At 41.0% G+C, this 18731-nt stretch overlaps 1 protein-coding gene across 4 annotated transcripts in view; it reads right to left on the bottom strand.

The window, feature by feature from the left end:
• Positions 1 to 582: 582 nt before the first annotated feature.
• Positions 583 to 18731, bottom strand: part of pak5 (p21 protein (Cdc42/Rac)-activated kinase 5) — a 69238-nt gene continuing 51089 nt past the window's right edge. For all 4 annotated transcript variants that reach the window (XM_028605823.1, XM_028605822.1, XM_028605821.1 and 1 more), the window contains 9 exons: positions 15760 to 16599; positions 10509 to 10718; positions 9696 to 9837; positions 9443 to 9597; positions 8122 to 8255; positions 4416 to 4542; positions 3704 to 3829; positions 3422 to 3556; positions 583 to 2433 (listed from right to left, as the gene is read on the bottom strand). In XM_028605823.1, coding sequence (XP_028461624.1) covers positions 2278 to 2433; positions 3422 to 3556; positions 3704 to 3829; positions 4416 to 4542; positions 8122 to 8255; positions 9443 to 9597; positions 9696 to 9837; positions 10509 to 10718; positions 15760 to 16599 — 2025 coding nt within the window. In that variant the 3' untranslated portion in view covers positions 583 to 2277. The remainder of the gene's footprint in view (positions 2434 to 3421; positions 3557 to 3703; positions 3830 to 4415; positions 4543 to 8121; positions 8256 to 9442; positions 9598 to 9695; positions 9838 to 10508; positions 10719 to 15759; positions 16600 to 18731) is intronic.

The raw sequence follows: 18731 nt of genomic DNA on the forward strand, positions 1-18731 counted from the left end.
TATCTTTAATGTGATGCTGACATCCTGTGTTTGAAGCAGATGAGCGTGTCCTTTTGAGAATTCACCTTAATAGTAACTCAGTGACTCTACAGTCTTGAGTGTGATCATCACTGATGCCCTGCAGTCCCACTGGACCCCAGTACTTGTGCTTTTATTTACTGGGCTGGCGGCAGAGGTATCTTTCTCTGAGAAAGAAGCTCCATTCTCTGTCTGAGCTAAATCAATATCCCATTATAGTGTTTCAGAGGGAATGGCTTAGAGGAAAAGAAAGAGAAATAACCTTATATATTATGGCAACGCCAATCCATGTGTGTGTGTCTTTTTGCCTCTCTGTTTGGAGGTGAGGTTAGGGTGAAATAGTTGGAAATGAGAACTGTTGAATTTAGAGAATATGGTAGTCCCAAACAACAAAGAGAAAATAAACTGTTGATTGACGGAAAAGAACTCCCTTGAATATCCGACAGTGTGCTGTTTGAAAAAAAAAAAAATCTCTGCTTGATATGAGACACAGAGACAGAGAAGAAGAAGAAGAAGAAGAGGAGACTGTAGAGGGCGATGAAGGAAAAATCCATGCAACACATCTCAATGTTTTTATGGGCGTTTTTTTAATTGAAACCAGCTTCACTGATAACAAACATGCAATATCACTGTACAAGCCAACACCACAGATAAGTGTTACTCATTCAAGTCTTGACACATTGTCAAGGATTAGCCAGCAGCACACACACGCACACACACTTTCAGATGTTGTACAGAGATAAACACGCTCTACCGCTTTTGCTCTTTGACACACACACACACACACACACACAGACAGACTCACAAACAAACACACGCTCACATCCACATATGCATCGTCATATTTACATATCACAGTGAATGATGGGTAAAAACGATGCAGGGAGGAGGATTACACTGTTCTCCCGGTCCGACTAGAGATGAGAATGGCAGCACAGTTCCAGTGATAGCGAGTAGTGTGTCTAACTGAGGTGGGATAAGGAGTGAGATGATGACAGTGAGGATGTGAGTAGAAAACAAGACCTTTTATCAGCATCCTAAAATCTGTGCAGGCGTCTTGGATGGACGCCTCTTAGCATTTAGAGAAACACGATGAGTCTCCTATATAAAAGAAAACAGGTCTGCGTGGAGTAAATCTTTTTTTCGTCAAATCCACTCCATCTGTGCTACATTTAAATGCATGGTGTAATTACAGTATCATAAATACAGGGCTTCATGATTTCATAAATAGGTTTGGGGTATTGCTTAAATGATATAACAACAGATAGCACTGTCTGTGATGCGCTTTTAAAAATTTAAATCAAAACCCTCCAAGAACCACAACAAAATAAACCAAAAAAAGGCCACACTACCAAAAAAATAAACCTTCAATTCCAATAAATAAATAAATACTTTAAAACGTCATACAAAATTCTGACATTACCCTTTTTCCCCAACATTTAATGGAAGTTCTGTCTACAAATGTAAGATAATAAATATATTTAGAATTTTTAGTAACAGTTAGGTTTAGGTGGGTTTATTTGGGATATCTCTTATATCTTTAAGCAAAAACTGGATTATAAACAGTAGGAAAAATCTCTGCAGAAACTCTATTTAATACTGCTCATATCACAATGGTTACCACACGATAAAATACTGCAAATTATCAAAACTGTACAGAAAAACTTACAAGTTTCTCTAAAATACATTTTCACTGTTAGTATGTGAGAAGAGAAAAACAAGAGAGTTGGTCTCTGTTTGAGCAGCAGCAGCCTGTCCTTCAGGTGGACTGACGACACAGTAGCCATACAACAGTCATTAGTCAAAGACCCCTCTGTGCACGCAGCTGATTGGTCTGCCCTCTGCTGCTCTGGTCTGGAGCAGAGCACGGGACGCCAAGGTCCCTCCACCACGTCAGCAGCTCGCCACACCCCTCTGAAGCTCTTGCTGATGGCTACTACAACTCTACATGGAGCTGAGGACTCGCAGTCTAGGAAGAGAGAAGACAGCAGCAGGGCGAGCTAGCCCACACGTTGCGACAGGACGTCTAGTGAGTTCCTCACAGTACACTCTTCTACTCCAGTTCATAGTTTTAAATTGGTAGACAATTTTTTTCTTCTTTTCTCTGTCATGTGTTTTTTTGAAATGTAACTTCTTAGATATTCCTCTAGCTAATCTACTTCACGGTTACAGGTGTGAGTGTTAGTGGCGCGCCACCAAGCAGTAGGGTGTTTATGTGTGTGTTTTAGTCTAGAGGAGGGCAGGTTTTGGGCCAACAGGTCAGCGGTGGCGATAGTGTCTCATGAGGGGCACGATGCAGGAAGGGGGTCCAGACATCTTGAGGAAGGGATGCTGAAGGAGTTCCTGGGCCGTGGCTCTCTGCGAGGGCTCCCTCACCAGCATCAGGTCTAGGAAGGACCGCAGCACCGAGGACACCTGAAAATGTAAAGAAATGCTTTCATTCCAGTACGTTATTTGATCTATGATTATTGATTGTAGAGGGACGTTTACTACTAACACACATATATGCAAAGAAAGAAATTAGATAAGGAACTTGTGTTTAAGTGTTACATTAGCTGGATCAGAGTGAAACATTGCCAACTAAACAACATAGAATTAAGAATATGGCACGCACATTTTGCACCATGCTGGCGACATTATAAGCCTCAGCTTTACTTTGTGTTTTGTGCTAATTACCAAATGTATACATGGTAACATGCCAAACAAATAAGTTAATGGTTATACCTGCTAATCATCAGCGTGATAGCATGCTGACCTTAGCATTTAGATCAAAGCTGTGCCTAAGTACAGCCTCTCAGAGCTGCTAGCGTGGCTGTGAACTCTTTGTCTGGTTTAAAGATACCCTGCCAGCCAGCGTACTAATCAGAGTGACAAAGATTTAATGACACTGTGTAAGTGTAATGATGTAAGTTTTTGTTCACTGGTAAAGAGGCAAAGGGTACAAGGTTTTGTACATAAAAACCTTAATACACAAGAAAACTAGTAGTGCTTCTGAAAGAAAAAGACCTTCTACAGTAGGTCTGGTCACAAATCGCTAAATATTTCCTTCAGATGTGTTTAGCTCATTGTTTCATATAGCAGAAATGACCAGATATACAGCCATTAGTTAGTGTCTGTACACATGTTTATGTTAGAGCAATCATACAGACTGCCTGCATGTATTACTTTGTATTTAATGCATTCACACTTAAAAATCAATCATAGATATGGGCAAAGATTTCTTTAAAATTATTATAGATATTTTATTTTTTATGTAGTGACAGACTTCAACATCTCTAAACATGTTCATGACACAACAAGTTTTAATTTTTGGAATGATCTATTCATTAGGCATCTTTGACTTCATAATCTCCTTCATCTCTGCTTACTGTCGAGAAAAATACTGCATTGAAGTCTTTCTTACCTTGTGCGACTCTTTTAGCCGAGGGGGCAGGTTGTCTCGTATCCTCCTCATGGCCTGCAGAGGGGGTTCGTTGAAGTAGGGGGGCTCTCCGTCCACCATCTCGATCACCATGATGCCTAAAGACCAGATATCCACCTGGATAGACACAAAAACATTCATTCTGTGCACTGGAACTGAAGTCAACACAGTAAAACATAAGAATTTACAATCATACATTAAACTGTGAAGTCTCTCTGGCTCAATGTTAATCCATGTGTGTGTGTGTTTGTGTGTCGTCCTCACCTCAGTCCCATAAGGTAGTCTAGAGATGACCTCTGGTGCCATCCAGTAGGGTGTGCCCACGAGGGACTTCCTCTTGGGCACCTCTTTGGAAACTTGGGCACAAAAGCCGAAGTCTGATAGCTTGATCTGCAAACACACACATGCTGCCTTCAGGTTCCACTCTCTGTCGTGTAGGTGTGTGGATATACAGTTGAGATTGTATTAGTTCAGAACCTCTGTGTTTGATGTCAAGAAGTGCACTGACCCATTGTGATGAAGAGCTTTCATAGAAGACACTAATCTCCCATATTAGTGTTTAATTAGCCTTCAATTAATCATGTCTTATCAGCTCGTTAGGAGGCATTAGGCAGGATTTAATTACTGGGGCACGACTGGTAATTGATGATGATGAGTTTCTGGCACTGGCTGTTGACAGGTGGCACCCATGGAGAAGGTCAGTGTGTGTGTGTGTGTGTGTGTGTGTGTGTGTGTGTGTGTGTGTGTGTGTGTGTGTGTGTGTGTGTGTGTGTGTGTGTGTGTGTGTGTTAGTTATACTGAAATCATCAATGACAAGAACAAGGGTAGTAGCATTGGTTATTAATACCTGGGGTATTAGTAAGATGGGGGCGGGGGTAAATGGGGATCTCCGGGTTAAATAACATCCCAAAGGGAGGAGTGTGAATGAAAAATCTGAACACATATTGAAACACACACTCTCATAATGTGCACTTACCCTGCCATCACTGGTCAGGAGAATGGAGTCGCTCTTAATGTCGCGGTGGATGACGCCCTGTGTGTGCAGGTAGGACAGAGCCCTTAGCACCGACAAACACACTGTAGCAATCTGCTCCTCGTTCATCCTGTGAGGCGCACACACACACACACACACACACACACACACACACACACACACACACACACACACACACACACACACACACACACACACACGCGCGTGTCAGCAATGATTATGAAAGAGCATGTAGTACCATATTTGACATGTTGAAATGTAATAAGAACAAAACACTTTCTTAAAAAGATGTATTTATAAAACTGGAGTCCTTGAATAAATGTTTGTCGTTGTTTGTTTTGTTGTTAGTTAACACAACATGCAATATGCAAATTGAATCTGCCCAGAAATACACAAAACAATCTGGGAGAGGACGTTAATGGACAAATCAGATTGGATGCTTTATAACTTTCGATGTTTTTCAGGTGTTCTAAAACCCTACAAACTGAAAATTTGAGAAGCATTTAGGGACTGTTTGAAAACTATAGGGTGAGACGGGGAGTCATAAAAAGGGGCAGGGAATTGTAATTTTTCTTTTGGCTGAGGTCAGGATAGTAGGAGTTCTTTGGAAGTGCAGTGGAGGGTCCTTACTTTATTCTAATTACTTATTTTCACTTGTATTTATCAAATTACATTTATTTTCATAGCTATGAATAAAAAAGTCTGTAGGAGAACTTTTTTCTTTTAGTATTTTTTTATGTTTTTAATTGTCTGTACTCTGTTCTTTCTCTGTGGTGCATTGTGGGAAGGGGAACAGTAAGTGGTTTTTAAGAAAGTAAGGCTAGATTTTGTTTTTTTAAAGTAAAAAAAATAATCAAATGTCTTAAATCAATTGTATTAAATCAATTTGTAAACCAATTTCTAAAGAAACTACAGCAAAAAGACCATATAGCCAATAGCTAAAGAAGATATATTTTAATATTTTAAGTAATAACACATTTTTTGGGTGGTAGACGTTACTACTGTTACAGACTTTGCTGTCATGCTTTAAAGAGATTACAATTCAACAAATTGCCTGCAGCGGCTGGAGCTGTGATGTGCAGAGCAGCCAGGAGGGTCCCATATGGAGAGACAGGGCAATGCAGTGCGTCTGACTGAGCTCACACAGAAACTCCCAGCTCCACTGAACATTAACATCTAGACCCAGCTGGCCAGGCCATGCCATGTGTTTATGAGTGTGTGTGCTCTAAGCTGCCATCACATACATGTACAGGAATAGAGACACGCTCATTTGCAAGCATAGACCAATGAAACATACTTACATATTTGCAGTACATGTTCATGCATATAGAATACACACACACACACACACACACACACACACACACACACACACACACACACACACACACACACACACACACACACACACACACACACACACACACACACCTCTCTTCATCTCATTGCTCAGTCTAAAAGATCCCACTTTTGAAGTAGTCACTTCAGAAAGTCACTTATAAACTTGCATGATGAGAAACAACCCCCAGGCCCCCACCACACACACACACACACACACACACACACACACACACACACACACACACACACACACACACACACACACACACACACACACACAGCAGATTGTAGCAGATTTTTTGTCACACATGTATGCATTTACAATCACAAGAGATAAATGAGCCTTCTGCTAATGGAAAAACAACTGGCTAACTCAAAGTGAATGGGATGGAGACGTGTAGGCAAAAACAATTCACCTCTTACTGCTCCCTCCCACCTCCCTTACCCCAACCCCTCCACTCGTCACACACACACAAAATGAACGCAAACAATTGAACGAAAACAGGATCAGTGAAATAGAAAATTGTTTCAAACACAAAGTGAAAAACAGTTTTAATGAGCTTGACAAGGTTGTCAAGGGGAGGTGAATTACCCATGCACCTATGTACACACAAATGTACAGGCATCCGTCCAAACACACACACACACACACACACACACACACACACACACACACACACACACACACACACACACACACACACACACACACACACACACACACACACACACACACACACTTTTGCACTTATATTGGAAAAAAATCCCTGTGAAGTACAGCTCATCAACAAACTCTAAAGTATAATTTAAATCTGAAAGTAATTGAAATAGTTCTGGAAGATGCCCATTCTGCCACTGCTGACTCACTTGTGTATGTGTGTTAGATGTGTGTGTGTGTGTGTGTGCGTGTGTGTGTGTGTGTTCCTGTGTCTCGGTGTGTGAGTTTGCTGCCAACAACCCAGCGAGCTGATGAGGCTTGCACGTCGCAAGGCAGGCAGCAGTTGTTTCTACAACAAAAGGCTTAACAGAAATAGCACAAAGCATTAACCTGGACAAATACGGCTGTAATTACCAAGAAAAAAAACCCACACTGGAATATTCTCTATATATTATCATCTTGAATATATACAATACCTGATAATTAAATCAATTAACTTACTTTACTAATTTACTAACTTCTCCGGTTTCTTTGTTCAGACTGGTTATATTTGCAAGAATATCAATTAGAATATTAAAATAATACACAAAAAACATACACATTTACTTCCACTTAGAATTCAACAAACTGAAACAGGGAAAAGGGGAGAATTAAAGAGAGAACAAGTGTGCCAAATAATATCGTCTTTACTGAGATTTCCATTAGTACTTTCAAAAGCACTTCTGTTTACTTAAACTATCTCACACACACTGAACACACAAACGGGCAAACATCTGTGTGGGAGAAGACAATACTTCCCGGTAGCAGCGGTGCTCAGCCTCACCAAAGCGTGTTATTAGCATCCGACACCGCACAACACTAATGCTGACACTCCACGCAAATGACTGTAATTAAACACCACGCACAAAGTAAGCTTAAAACAATGAGGCGGCAGCTCAGAAACACGACAACAGTGAAGCAATTAGGAAAAGTTGGAGAACAATAATCCTAAAACTATCAAACGCACTACTTTTACAACCCATCTGCTTGTTTCTCAAGGTTGTCTTGTGAAATCATTCATCTTTGTCAAGTTGGTGTGAAGCAAATTAAATGACCTTTGGACCTTTTTTTAACAACACAGCTTTGCTTGCTAGCTACCAGTTAAACCAATTTGATGTCACCAATATCACCAGAACATCACATGCATTTGGTCATTCAGAAATTTCAAATTAAAAAATTATATGAGAGTGGTTTTAATCTTCCCACCTACAGTACATCTCAGGAACAAAGCAAATACGCATATTTTTCGAAATTCCTTAGACTGGTACTGATGCTCTTACTCTGGCATCCATCCACTGATTGACAAGCGATTTTAGGATCTTACTAATTGCATTTAAAGCAGGAAGAGTCTTGTCTGCCAGTTATATTTTAGAACTTTAAACACCATACAATATGTGCCAATGCACCATGTCATCCTCAGATTCAGTATAGTACTAGTCTTTTAGAGTAGGTTGTTTCTTCTAGAGAAGATTAAGTAAACTAAATCATTAACCTTATTGAGAAGATCTTTTTGATTGGTTCTGAGTTGTTTCAGGGTGCTAGGACCCCAGTATACCTGCTTGCAGGTCTGGTCCTTGTCTTGTAACTCCTTCACTTCTGTATTGTTACTCTGTTTTTGACTATTGTATTTATATATTCAAGAGAGGTTACCTGGTGTGAGTCACAATGTCAGTGAGTGCCCCGCCCTCAAGAAACTCCATGACAACCCACAGCTCGTCTCCCACCAGGTAGCTGTTGTACATGTCAACTACGTTCTCGTGATGGTAGTCCCTCATGATCACCACCTAAAACACAGATACAGACAGACAGACAGACAGAAATGACTGATTATATATTTACTTATTAAATTTCTATAGACATGATATGTTTTTATTGGAATGGTTCATGATACAGAGCTATCACAAACCTCGGCATATACAGTATATATATATATATATATATATATATATATATATATATATATATATATATATATGTGTGTGTATATATATATATATATATATATATATATATATTCTGTTAAAACATACTACTATATATATATATTCTGTTAAAACATACTATTTCAATAAATTAATAAAGTTAGTCATGTAATTTTAATTATCTATTAATTGAACTTCCCTTTGTCTAATGTGAACATGTTCTGAAGGCTTAACTATAAAAGGATTACTTTCAGAAATTAATGGGATTACACAAAGCAAATTAGTTTCCAACTGAACACCCACTGCTTCACATCTGTGTTCACTGTACACATGTGCTAGCATACATACGTACATGCATGCATTCTCTCTCTCCATCTCTCTCTCTTACACACACACACACACACACACACACACACACACACACACACACACACACACACACACACACACACACACACACACACACACACACACACACACACACACACACACACACACAGAATAGAATCATTGCAATACTGCTTGATACGGAGCTATGAATAAATTCCTTGAAGAAAATTAATGTAATTACAGATGTAAAATGTGTTACTGGTTTGATTGCCATGGATATATGTTAAGGAAATAGAGCAAGCTACTGTTTTGCTGTGGGATGGTGGGATTTATATTTATCTACAGTATTCGGCACAAAATTAATCATGTTTAATGATGCTATTTAAACAGTTTTGTCTCTGCTGCTGCTTGTTTGAGCTATCAGCAATCAGCAAAACGTTAGCTCTGATCTCACATGTGGATGGTGGGCGTCATACTCTTTATTTGTGTCGGGCAAACTGACGTACAGTAGGAGTATAATATCCAACATCAAGCCTCTAAATAAATAAATACTCTACTAATTCTCACATGCAAAACATACAAAACCAGAACTGCAGTAACTGTGTTGTATAAATAAAACCCAGGGATGATAGTCAGTGTTAAAATGTGCTCCTTTAGGTGTGAGCATGCTTGAGATACATGTACTGCAGTTATGCCCCATCTCTGTCAGACTTTCACACCTCATTAAAGAGCAGCTCTCTCCTCTGCTGTTTCCTGAGGTCCATTTTCTTCACAGCCACCTGCTTGCCGCTGTGTTTTTCGCTGGCGATGCACACAATGCCTGTGGAGCCCTCGCCGATTTTGATAAAGCTGTCCAGGTATTCTCGAGGGTCGCCTGTAGGCAAACACAAATATAGCTCAATTTTGATGCAAAAAACCCAGAAATGTTTATGTAAGGCATTTCAGTGTCCCTTTGTATTGACCATTTCTCACCTGGGTTGACCACCAATTGAAGTGCAGCTCTGAATTGCTCATGAGAAACTCTGGAGGGTTGAGTGTCAGAGCTGGAGCCCCAGGAAGGAGGTGGGTAGGCCCCCGGGGGGATGTAGGGTGATGAAGGCTGTGAGTAGGCCCCCTGTGTTTAAAACACACACAGACGTACAGAGTGACAGAGAAAAAGAAAGAGGCTATAAAATAATTGATATTTTCCTACATGAATTATAGTTGGGAAAATGACCCATGTTCTTTTAAAAGGGACTTTTGAGCTGACGATGGAATTAATCTTGGCTGGTCTTGGTCTAGTTTGGTTTCTCAAAATTCATGCAGCAAACACACATTTAACTAAACTACAGTGACTTCCAAAGCAACATAAAATGCATTACTCTACCCTAATCTATAGCACAATCACCAATGCTCTGTGAAAATCATGCATCTCCAAACTGTCATGTTTTTAGGCCTGTTTGCAGACAATTCCACCCTTTTTTCCCTATGGTTTATTTGGCTTAAGAAGCAGGATTATTTCGTCAAATCATTAAGGAATACCCAATATTTCAGTTTTTTTTTTAAATAATTCAAAGACACCAAATATGGAGATACATGGTTTTACTGGGCAGTGACAATAACGTTTCATAAGGCTCTTTCTGGTAGAAATGTTTACAAACAGGAGAAAACCAGTATAATATGGAGTAATCCCATTCAAATTACATTAAAATTATTATAAGTGTATTGGTCTTAAAAAGCCTGATATGTGTGTCACTCAAATGTTTGTCATCACATGTATAAGTGAATATAATGAACATCCTGTACCTGTGGGGTGTACGGTGGGCTGGGCTGGGAGGGGGGATGGTGGTAGGGTGAAGGTTTGTAATGGTGAAAGACAGGAGGGTAGGGCAGGTGTGCCGGTGGGTAGCCAGGCGGCTTGATGTGGCTCTGAGGTTGCTTAAGAAGCCCTCGGGGATAGGTGTCACCACCGGTAACCTGGGGACTGCCGTCCCGTGCAGGACGCTCGTAGTCACCCTGGAAGAGAGAGCACAAAGACAAGGTTATTTGATTGGTGTTTGATTCACCAAGAAGAAGAATGTAAACTTTATTAGATATATTATATAGATTATATTTTGATTCACTGTCAATGTTTTTTCACTCTGATTTCACTGCGGACCCAAACAGTACACATGCTATATTATATATTATATTAGGGAGGGGGGCCTGAGCAGTTGAGGGTTTGGCAGTGCCGAGGAGGCTGCCGTACTTGGTCCATGCAGGGACTTGAACCGTCGACCCTGCGGTCAGTCTTGACTGACTGAGTTACTGCCACCCCCAAGAAACAACACTGTCCACTTACACAGGCTCTGAACTTGTGTATACTGTATGCATTGGCATGTAAATGCATGGCCACACACACTGTCCACAGTAAAATACCAGCTCTACTTCCAGGGATGTCTTCAGGTACATTAGCCCTTGACAGACCTAACAGAGGACCACAGGACAGGGACCATATTTTATCATTAGCACCCCACAATGCTCCTCAACTACTCCATTCATCAACCAGGAGCCCAGGGAGCATCCGGATCTGGGACACACCTCTTCCTTAAAGTGGCTATTTGTAACTTTCAGTTTGTTTTGATTCTAGTGGCCGCTTTGGACAAAAGCGGTAGTGTTTTTTACCACACCTGCTGTCGCGAAGGTCTTTTCTTTACGGTGCTTTATTGCCCACTGTAGATTACTGTAAGAGTTAGCGTTATTGCTAACCATATAGTTGCGATGAATGTTTTGCTCGGACAGAAAATCATTCATTAACAATAATAGAATAAGTTACAGATGCATTGTTGCATTTCAAGTGTATACGGTAACTTAGCCTTGATGTATCGGGAGCTAAACCGGGTGTCACTGTCACTGTGTCACAAGCCAAAGCATTAAGAGATGGTTGTAGCAACCAACGTAATAATAACTTAGATTAATAGAACGCATTTCATGAAACCCATTGGATGCTTTTACACAAGTACAGGGGAACAAGGGAAAAGAAAATAGTAGGCCAACAAAAAACGATAATCTGTTAAAAGCCTGACCGAGATTGACTCGGGTTTCGCCCATCGTCTGTCTTTACTTTTTAGTTCTTCATTTAATTTCCTTTTTTCTGTGATGGTCCTGCCCCAGTATCAGCCATAACTACAACAGATAACTTCTAAAATAAAAGTAAAATACAATTAGGCCTATATAAAGAAATCTCCTGCTAGCCTTTACCTGGCTGCACAGGCTTTTCCGGTGTTACTAAGAAATCTGTGACCCATCAGAATGTGTGACTGTAGCGCCGTCTACCTGCCATGAATCACTTTGTGACTTTGCGGGAAAAATTGGACCCGGGCAAATGCATTAATAAAAACTATAGAAAACTAGCATTAGAGTCTTCTTTAAAGCAGTGCTGGAGCATGAAGTGAATACTTGAGCACACACAGACAGACAGACTGACAGACAGACAGACAGACAGACAGACACACACACAAACACACACACACACACATTGAAAATAAAGCGCTTAACTCCGAGAGAACTGACTCAGCTGAACTGGTTTGACTCATTATAAGCCCGACCTACACACACAAACCTTATTATATCTATGTACTATGTCATACTATGTCAGTTTATAACTAATAAAAAAAGTAAATAGTGGGAAATGCTGGTGGTATTCAATCCTTATTGGCATGTGTAATGTGTAATGTAGAGTATTATGGATTGTCAGAGAAAAGTCAAGTAAAAGATATCAATTTCGCCTGGTTGAAGTGATAAAATTAATTTGGCATGTTCAGCTGCAAAACAGTCTGTCAAATTAAAACTAGCAGAGGAATGAAAGGGCTTCAACATGCTAAAGAAACTATGTTATTGTGTTTAAATGTAACTTTCAACGAAAAAAAAAGATGATAGTAAACAGACAGAGGTGGATCAAGCTGCCTCCACCCTGCAGAGATTAAATTAAATTACCTTTACCACACCTCCAAAAAATTTTCTTCAATCAGCATGACTGAGAGGATAATAAAAAAAACTCCTTTGCTTTTATTTGTTTCTCTGTCTGTGTCTATCACTCACACGCAGCACACACACACACACACACACACAGCACACACACACACACACACACACACACACACACACACACACACACACACACACACACACACACACACACACACACACACACACACACACACACACACACACACACACACAGGGCAGGAGGAGTAGTCCTGATGTGTTGGGATGGTGTATAATTACATGGTGTGAACTCTTTTAATCAATCACTCTCAGGCAGGTGTAGGGGGAGGAGGGGGGGGTGCTGCTGCTGGGACGGCCTAGTCTCACGCCCCCCTATCGTTGGCCGGCAGCGCTGGCTGGCTGTCAGCCAGAGGTCTCCTGATCCATGTTGGTTAAACGCACATTAATCTGAGTTTGGCAGGGTAATCAACAACCTAACTCAACTGTGAAATTGAATTCCGCGGTGGAACATCGTTCGGCCAGTTTTATGCTAAGGCTGCAGAAAGGGAAAGTGCTGCAACATCAATTTGTCACCGAGAGCTGCTGCACTGAGCTCGTGCTCGCCACAAAACACAGAGAGAGTGAGAGGAAAGAGAGAGGAAGGAAGACAGAGTGTGTGTGTGTATCTGTTTGTGTCTGTGTGTCTGTGCCTCTGTGTGTGGCCAAGTCTCCGTGCTGTCTACTGTTACATCCCCACCGGCTCCCAACAGCAGGCAAAAAGAAGGATTTACTTTAGTGGTGGGAGTGGGCTGAATGAGGGAAAGAGAAGAAAAGGAAGAGAATGAGAGAGGAGATAGAGAGGGGCGGGTTTGTTACAAGGTCCATGAGCCGAGAAGAATAGTAATTCTTAAGCTGCCAGATGACTCCTTGTTTTTTCTTTTTATTCATACCACTGCTGCAAAATCTCCAAACATCACAAGACAAATTAGGGTGCATTGATTCCTCAGCCCATTTTTTACTATGGCCTATATTTAATTTGATTTAGGATTTGACAAAACACTGCATAGAACATCAAATATTAACAATACACCTTATATAGTCTGATGGAGATTATGTCTTTTAGCATTTTTTGGCTTTTTAGATCATTATACAAGCAGCATCCTGTTAAATCTTTACATTCCCTTCACATACTGTACATTTCCAGGAAAGCAAATGTGCCTCCTCAAGCACGACTCTGAAAGTGGTAATAAGAAACTATATGTAAGAAAAATGACCTTCCCCCTGCACCAAGCCAATCCTGCTACCCTTGCATTCTCTGTGGCTGTTTTTCTATAAGTGGTTATTTACTGAAGCATGCAGGTTAAATGGTTTTTCATCAAGGCACCCTGGGATCTACTTCAGCAAACTTAGCTTCCTCTCAGTTACTGGTCTCACTGTGTGTTAAGGAGGGATGGTGGAGAGCTGTGATAACAGTACACAATGGGCCTAATGGGGCACTGAATTCTTTAGAGAATGATATTAAGAATATATAAAAACATTATATGGAGAACACCTTATAGAGTGAGCAGTGTTTCTGTGACTTACCCCTGCTTGCCTTGCACCATATAACCTATTCTAGTATATTTTACTGTAGCTAACACAGCTCTGCACAATAATATTATATAGTATAAAAGAATCACCACGAGAAAATAATACTGGAAACATATGGTTACACTACACAGCCACTAATGCATGGAAGATTTGTTTGCTCTTGTCTGTGGCGTCTCTGCGTGGAAGAATCTCTAGGGTATCTCTCCCAGTGCTCCACTGGAGCACATCACAGGCTGCATCACGCTCTCCCAGTGCCAACATACTTACACTGCAGGTGTTTCATACACAATGGGAAGCTAAAAACTATGAAACATGACATTAACAGCAAGTCATGTTACAACAAAAATCAAATCGGTACTTTTATATTTACTGTACATTATTTTGTCATGTCAATAATATTTTACTGGCTATCTGCTGAGTATAATCTAACCTAAAAATTTGCCCTTTTATCATCTTTGAGGTGTTAATCTGCGAAATCTGTTTTTGGTGACATCTTTGGTTAAGAGCACCCATGATACGAGGATGGTTAGGATTAATATCCGTGTCTAGTTTAATTCTCTACATACAGAACAAAACTTCTATGCAGATGACACAGCTGTGTAACTGTAACCATTCTAACATATTTAACTTGACCTAAAGTTTGCCTATTAGATATTTAATTGCCATAGTAAATTTTTGCTTTTATAAAAAGAGTTCTGCACAAATTTTAAGAGCAAGTTCTGTTACTCCAATTTAAGCCTGTCTTTGTTTGTTACAGTATTTAACATATATTTCAGAAAAATATATTATATTTTATTTGTTCTTTGCACTTTTTCTTTGAGGTTTTTGTACTTTTATGTTTTATATAATTTGATCATAATAAAACCACACAATTACTATCTAAATGTGGCAGATTATTACACAGTTTTTGTCTACTTTGACTTCCACTGATTTTAGTATTCTCATTTTCTTTCCCACTCTCTTACTGCCATGCCATTGCCTTTCACTTCTTTCTTTGTTCTCTACATTCCTTTGTGCCTCTCTTTGTCTAGTCTAATTCTCTTTCTGTAATTCAGGGCTTTCTGGTCGATGGTCAGCGTGAGCATTAATTGATCTGCGTGCAGAGACAGTGGCTTCTGAAGAGGGGTAATTCTGTATGTGGCAGCGCCTGCCACCTTCAGGGAAGAGAAGATGAACAGCTGACACCATCTGACAGGAAGGCCCAAATAAAAATTTATACTGTAGAGCGAGAATGAGAGAGAGAAAGAAAGAAAGAGGACTGAATATTTAAAAGAGACTGCAGATGAATGGGAGGTGGGACTAAATGTGGGGATACATCTGTGTAATTTTCTCTGAAATGTTTCTACAGGCTTGTCAGGAGTGCTGGACAGCCACTGTAGCCATTTTGTAGCTTATACAATATGCCCTGCAGCATGCCCGGTCACAATTATCTTCATAGATAAACATAGTTTTATAAGAAAGTATTAGAATGCATAGTTTTTGTGTTTTGGTGTTAAGTTACCTTGGTTAAGGTCTGTGAGTTAGTGAGACTCTCCGAGAGGCGAGGGTATGTGTAGGAGCTGTATGGGTGGGCCTGTGGAGGGTTCTTGAAAGCCCCGCTGGCTGCATAAGGGACATTTGGCTCCTGCAGTCCAGAGCCTGACCGAGATCGCTGTCTTATAGCCGGCGTGGGGCTGGTCTGCGTCACATAGGAACTCTTGGGTCGCTTTTCGTATTCGTCCCGAAGGCCTCCGTAGCTCCACTCACTGTCTGGGTAGTTAATCTGCTCGCTGTGTAGCGAGGCACGAGATGGCGTGCCTACTGAAGTGTCCCGGTAGTCCTGGCTGGACGAGCCACCCACAGATGCCCGATAGTAGCCGCTGGAGCCCACACCACTGCCCACCGTGGAGGCCACCTCATCGGCAGAGCGTCCTTTGCTCTCCAAGTAGGTGTGGTAGTCCGGGGGAAGCTTGCCATAGTCAGATTTTTGGGGCATGGCGTCCGGGTAGAAGGGGCTGCGTATGGGGTATGAGTGACCATTCTGCTTGGTGAATCGATAGTGCCTCCCAACTGCCCAGTCCCCATCGATAGAGAAGCTTGGTTTGCTGGGATCAAGAGAGAAGTCCCTGCTGGAGGTGTCTAGGTCACAGGAGTAGCGGGAATAGTAATGATTGAATCCATTCTCCTCCGGGGCGTTTGGGTGACCACTGCTGGAGGGTTTGGAGCTGCTTCCAGCCTGGTGGGGTCCTGGTGGGCTTTCTTTACGCAGGGAGTTGGAGCGCGTTACTGAGATGTTGTCAAAATCCTCCAGCAGGCCGTTGATGGAAGCATCTTTGGGCGGCCGGTTCCCTCGAACAATGGTCTACGAGAAGAACAAACACATTTACATTTAACATACAAGAGAGTCTGCTGCCTGAGAGTTTAATGAAGGTAGCCCTGATACTTTGGGTTGCAGTACATTCAATTTCAGTAAATCATTCCTGGCTGAAAGCTGAATGGGATGAATTGAAATTCCTGTTTAATCAACTTTAACTAAAAACACGTCAATTTTCAGGGTAGAATTTCAATTCATGTGTATCAGGGCTTTGTGACAAGTATGAAATTAATCATCACTTGCAATAAATGAACGCCGGTATTTGTCATCTGAAAGAAGTGCAGGCATCAGTCTTCACAACCACTAGTTGTTGCGAGTTGGGGTGCAGCTTGAAAATGCATGGAGATTAATGGCGGGATACCTTAGATGCTAAAAGGAAACCAGTGGAAGATTGAAGGAGCTAATTCCTGCCCCATTTCCCTCGCAACAGATTAGCTTCATTTTCAGTGGGCTGATCAGGATACATTAATAGTCGTGACGTTTGGTTTAGTGCTTGTAAGTTGCATGAGCACACCAGCATGCGCTCGCACACACAAATGAAGTGAGAGTGAGGAGGAGAGAGAGGGAGAGAGAGACTGAACACACACACATGCTCACATCTGCTTCAAAGCATAGGGAGCTTAAACATCAGGGGTGCTGCTTATCCCCTCCTACCTTGTGTTAAGCCCTTTACACGGATGTGTCGTGAGTAACGGGGAACTGGTGCTACAGCGGGACTCGCTGAACTACACTCTGTGCGCATGCATGATGTGCGCGCACGACACATGCTGTTTTTGTGGTGTGGACTGTGAGGATTACCATAGAGTGAAAATCACGAGAGACACACAGTTTTTATCTACCTGTCTCTCTACTACTTGGACATCACAGGAAAAGCTGCATTAGAACAATGGAAACATGTTGCGTGGCTGCTGAGTGCTGAGAGGAGGCTGAGCTGTAGGGATTATTGTTTGAATAATTCTTACATAATCTTTTTGAGAGCTTTTTGTGATGATCAAACAAAACTGCAAAATTTTATTTTTGTATATGTGACTGTGTTTTGGTGATGCTGTCCTTGGATTATAGCCTCTAAGTACCTCAAGTAGTAAATCTAGCCATGATTTTTGTTATATTTTGCAAAATCCACCACAATCACAGTTGTTTCACAAATCCTTGTGTGCTTTTACATCACTACTTTCCATTCTGGATTAAAATCCCTGGTGTACATCATGAAAGTGCCCATCATGCTTTTAGGCATTTTGTGTATGTGCACCTTGATGTTTTTATGGTCTCAGTCAGTTTTAAGCTCCTTATCCTCATAAATTACCTACCCACCTGTCAATGCTAACTGATGTGGCTTTCACAAGCCCGCGGAAATCCCTTGAAATTCAAAAAATTATATTTCCTTAAATATCATAAAATGAATGGGTTTGTTAAAGCTGTAGCATTCAGGGAGTACAATGAAGCTGAACTGACTAACTGTAACCCAGCATGCCTGTTCCACAGGGACAGCTGTTTAACTGGGGCAGCCATTGCTAGAAATGCATTGCACACACTCGTCACAATGTGAGCCACTTTGGATACAGTGGGATAGGATATGTGGTGTGGTGTGATGATGACCTAAACTAACCATATTATACTTTTCTATTTTTACTTTAGAGATAAAATCCTCATTTTAGTTTTGAGAAAGCTGGCAATAGTAAACCCATTGTATTATTCACATGTATACTTGGTAGTCTTTTCTACCTCCGAAGGTGTTTGCTGAACCTCACTCTAAGACCCGACGAATGTTACATCAGCAAGTTCTTTGACATTCTTTGACAGTGCTAATGCCTTGCTGTCTGTCGCATAACGGTCATACTTGTCTCCGCTGTAGTTTGTCCATGTCACATGTACTGAGGCAGTCTCAGAAAAGCGGGGATAATCATCAACTCTCAGCAACATTGTGCTGACACAAGGATTCATATACATGCCTTCACTTAGCATACTTGCATAATGTCACTGCAAACACACTGCCTTCCTCTCTCATGTATCTATGAGATTGTGGCTCAACCAAGCTACCACAGCAGAAGTATAATTACCTATTATTAAGGACACTTTCTTGTTTTACCCATACAAGAAGGTCTGAGTTTTGCCCCAAAATA

This window comes from Perca flavescens, chromosome 18 (genome assembly GCF_004354835.1).
Source record: "Perca flavescens isolate YP-PL-M2 chromosome 18, PFLA_1.0, whole genome shotgun sequence".
In the NCBI taxonomy this organism is placed as follows: domain Eukaryota; kingdom Metazoa; phylum Chordata; class Actinopteri; order Perciformes; family Percidae; genus Perca; species Perca flavescens.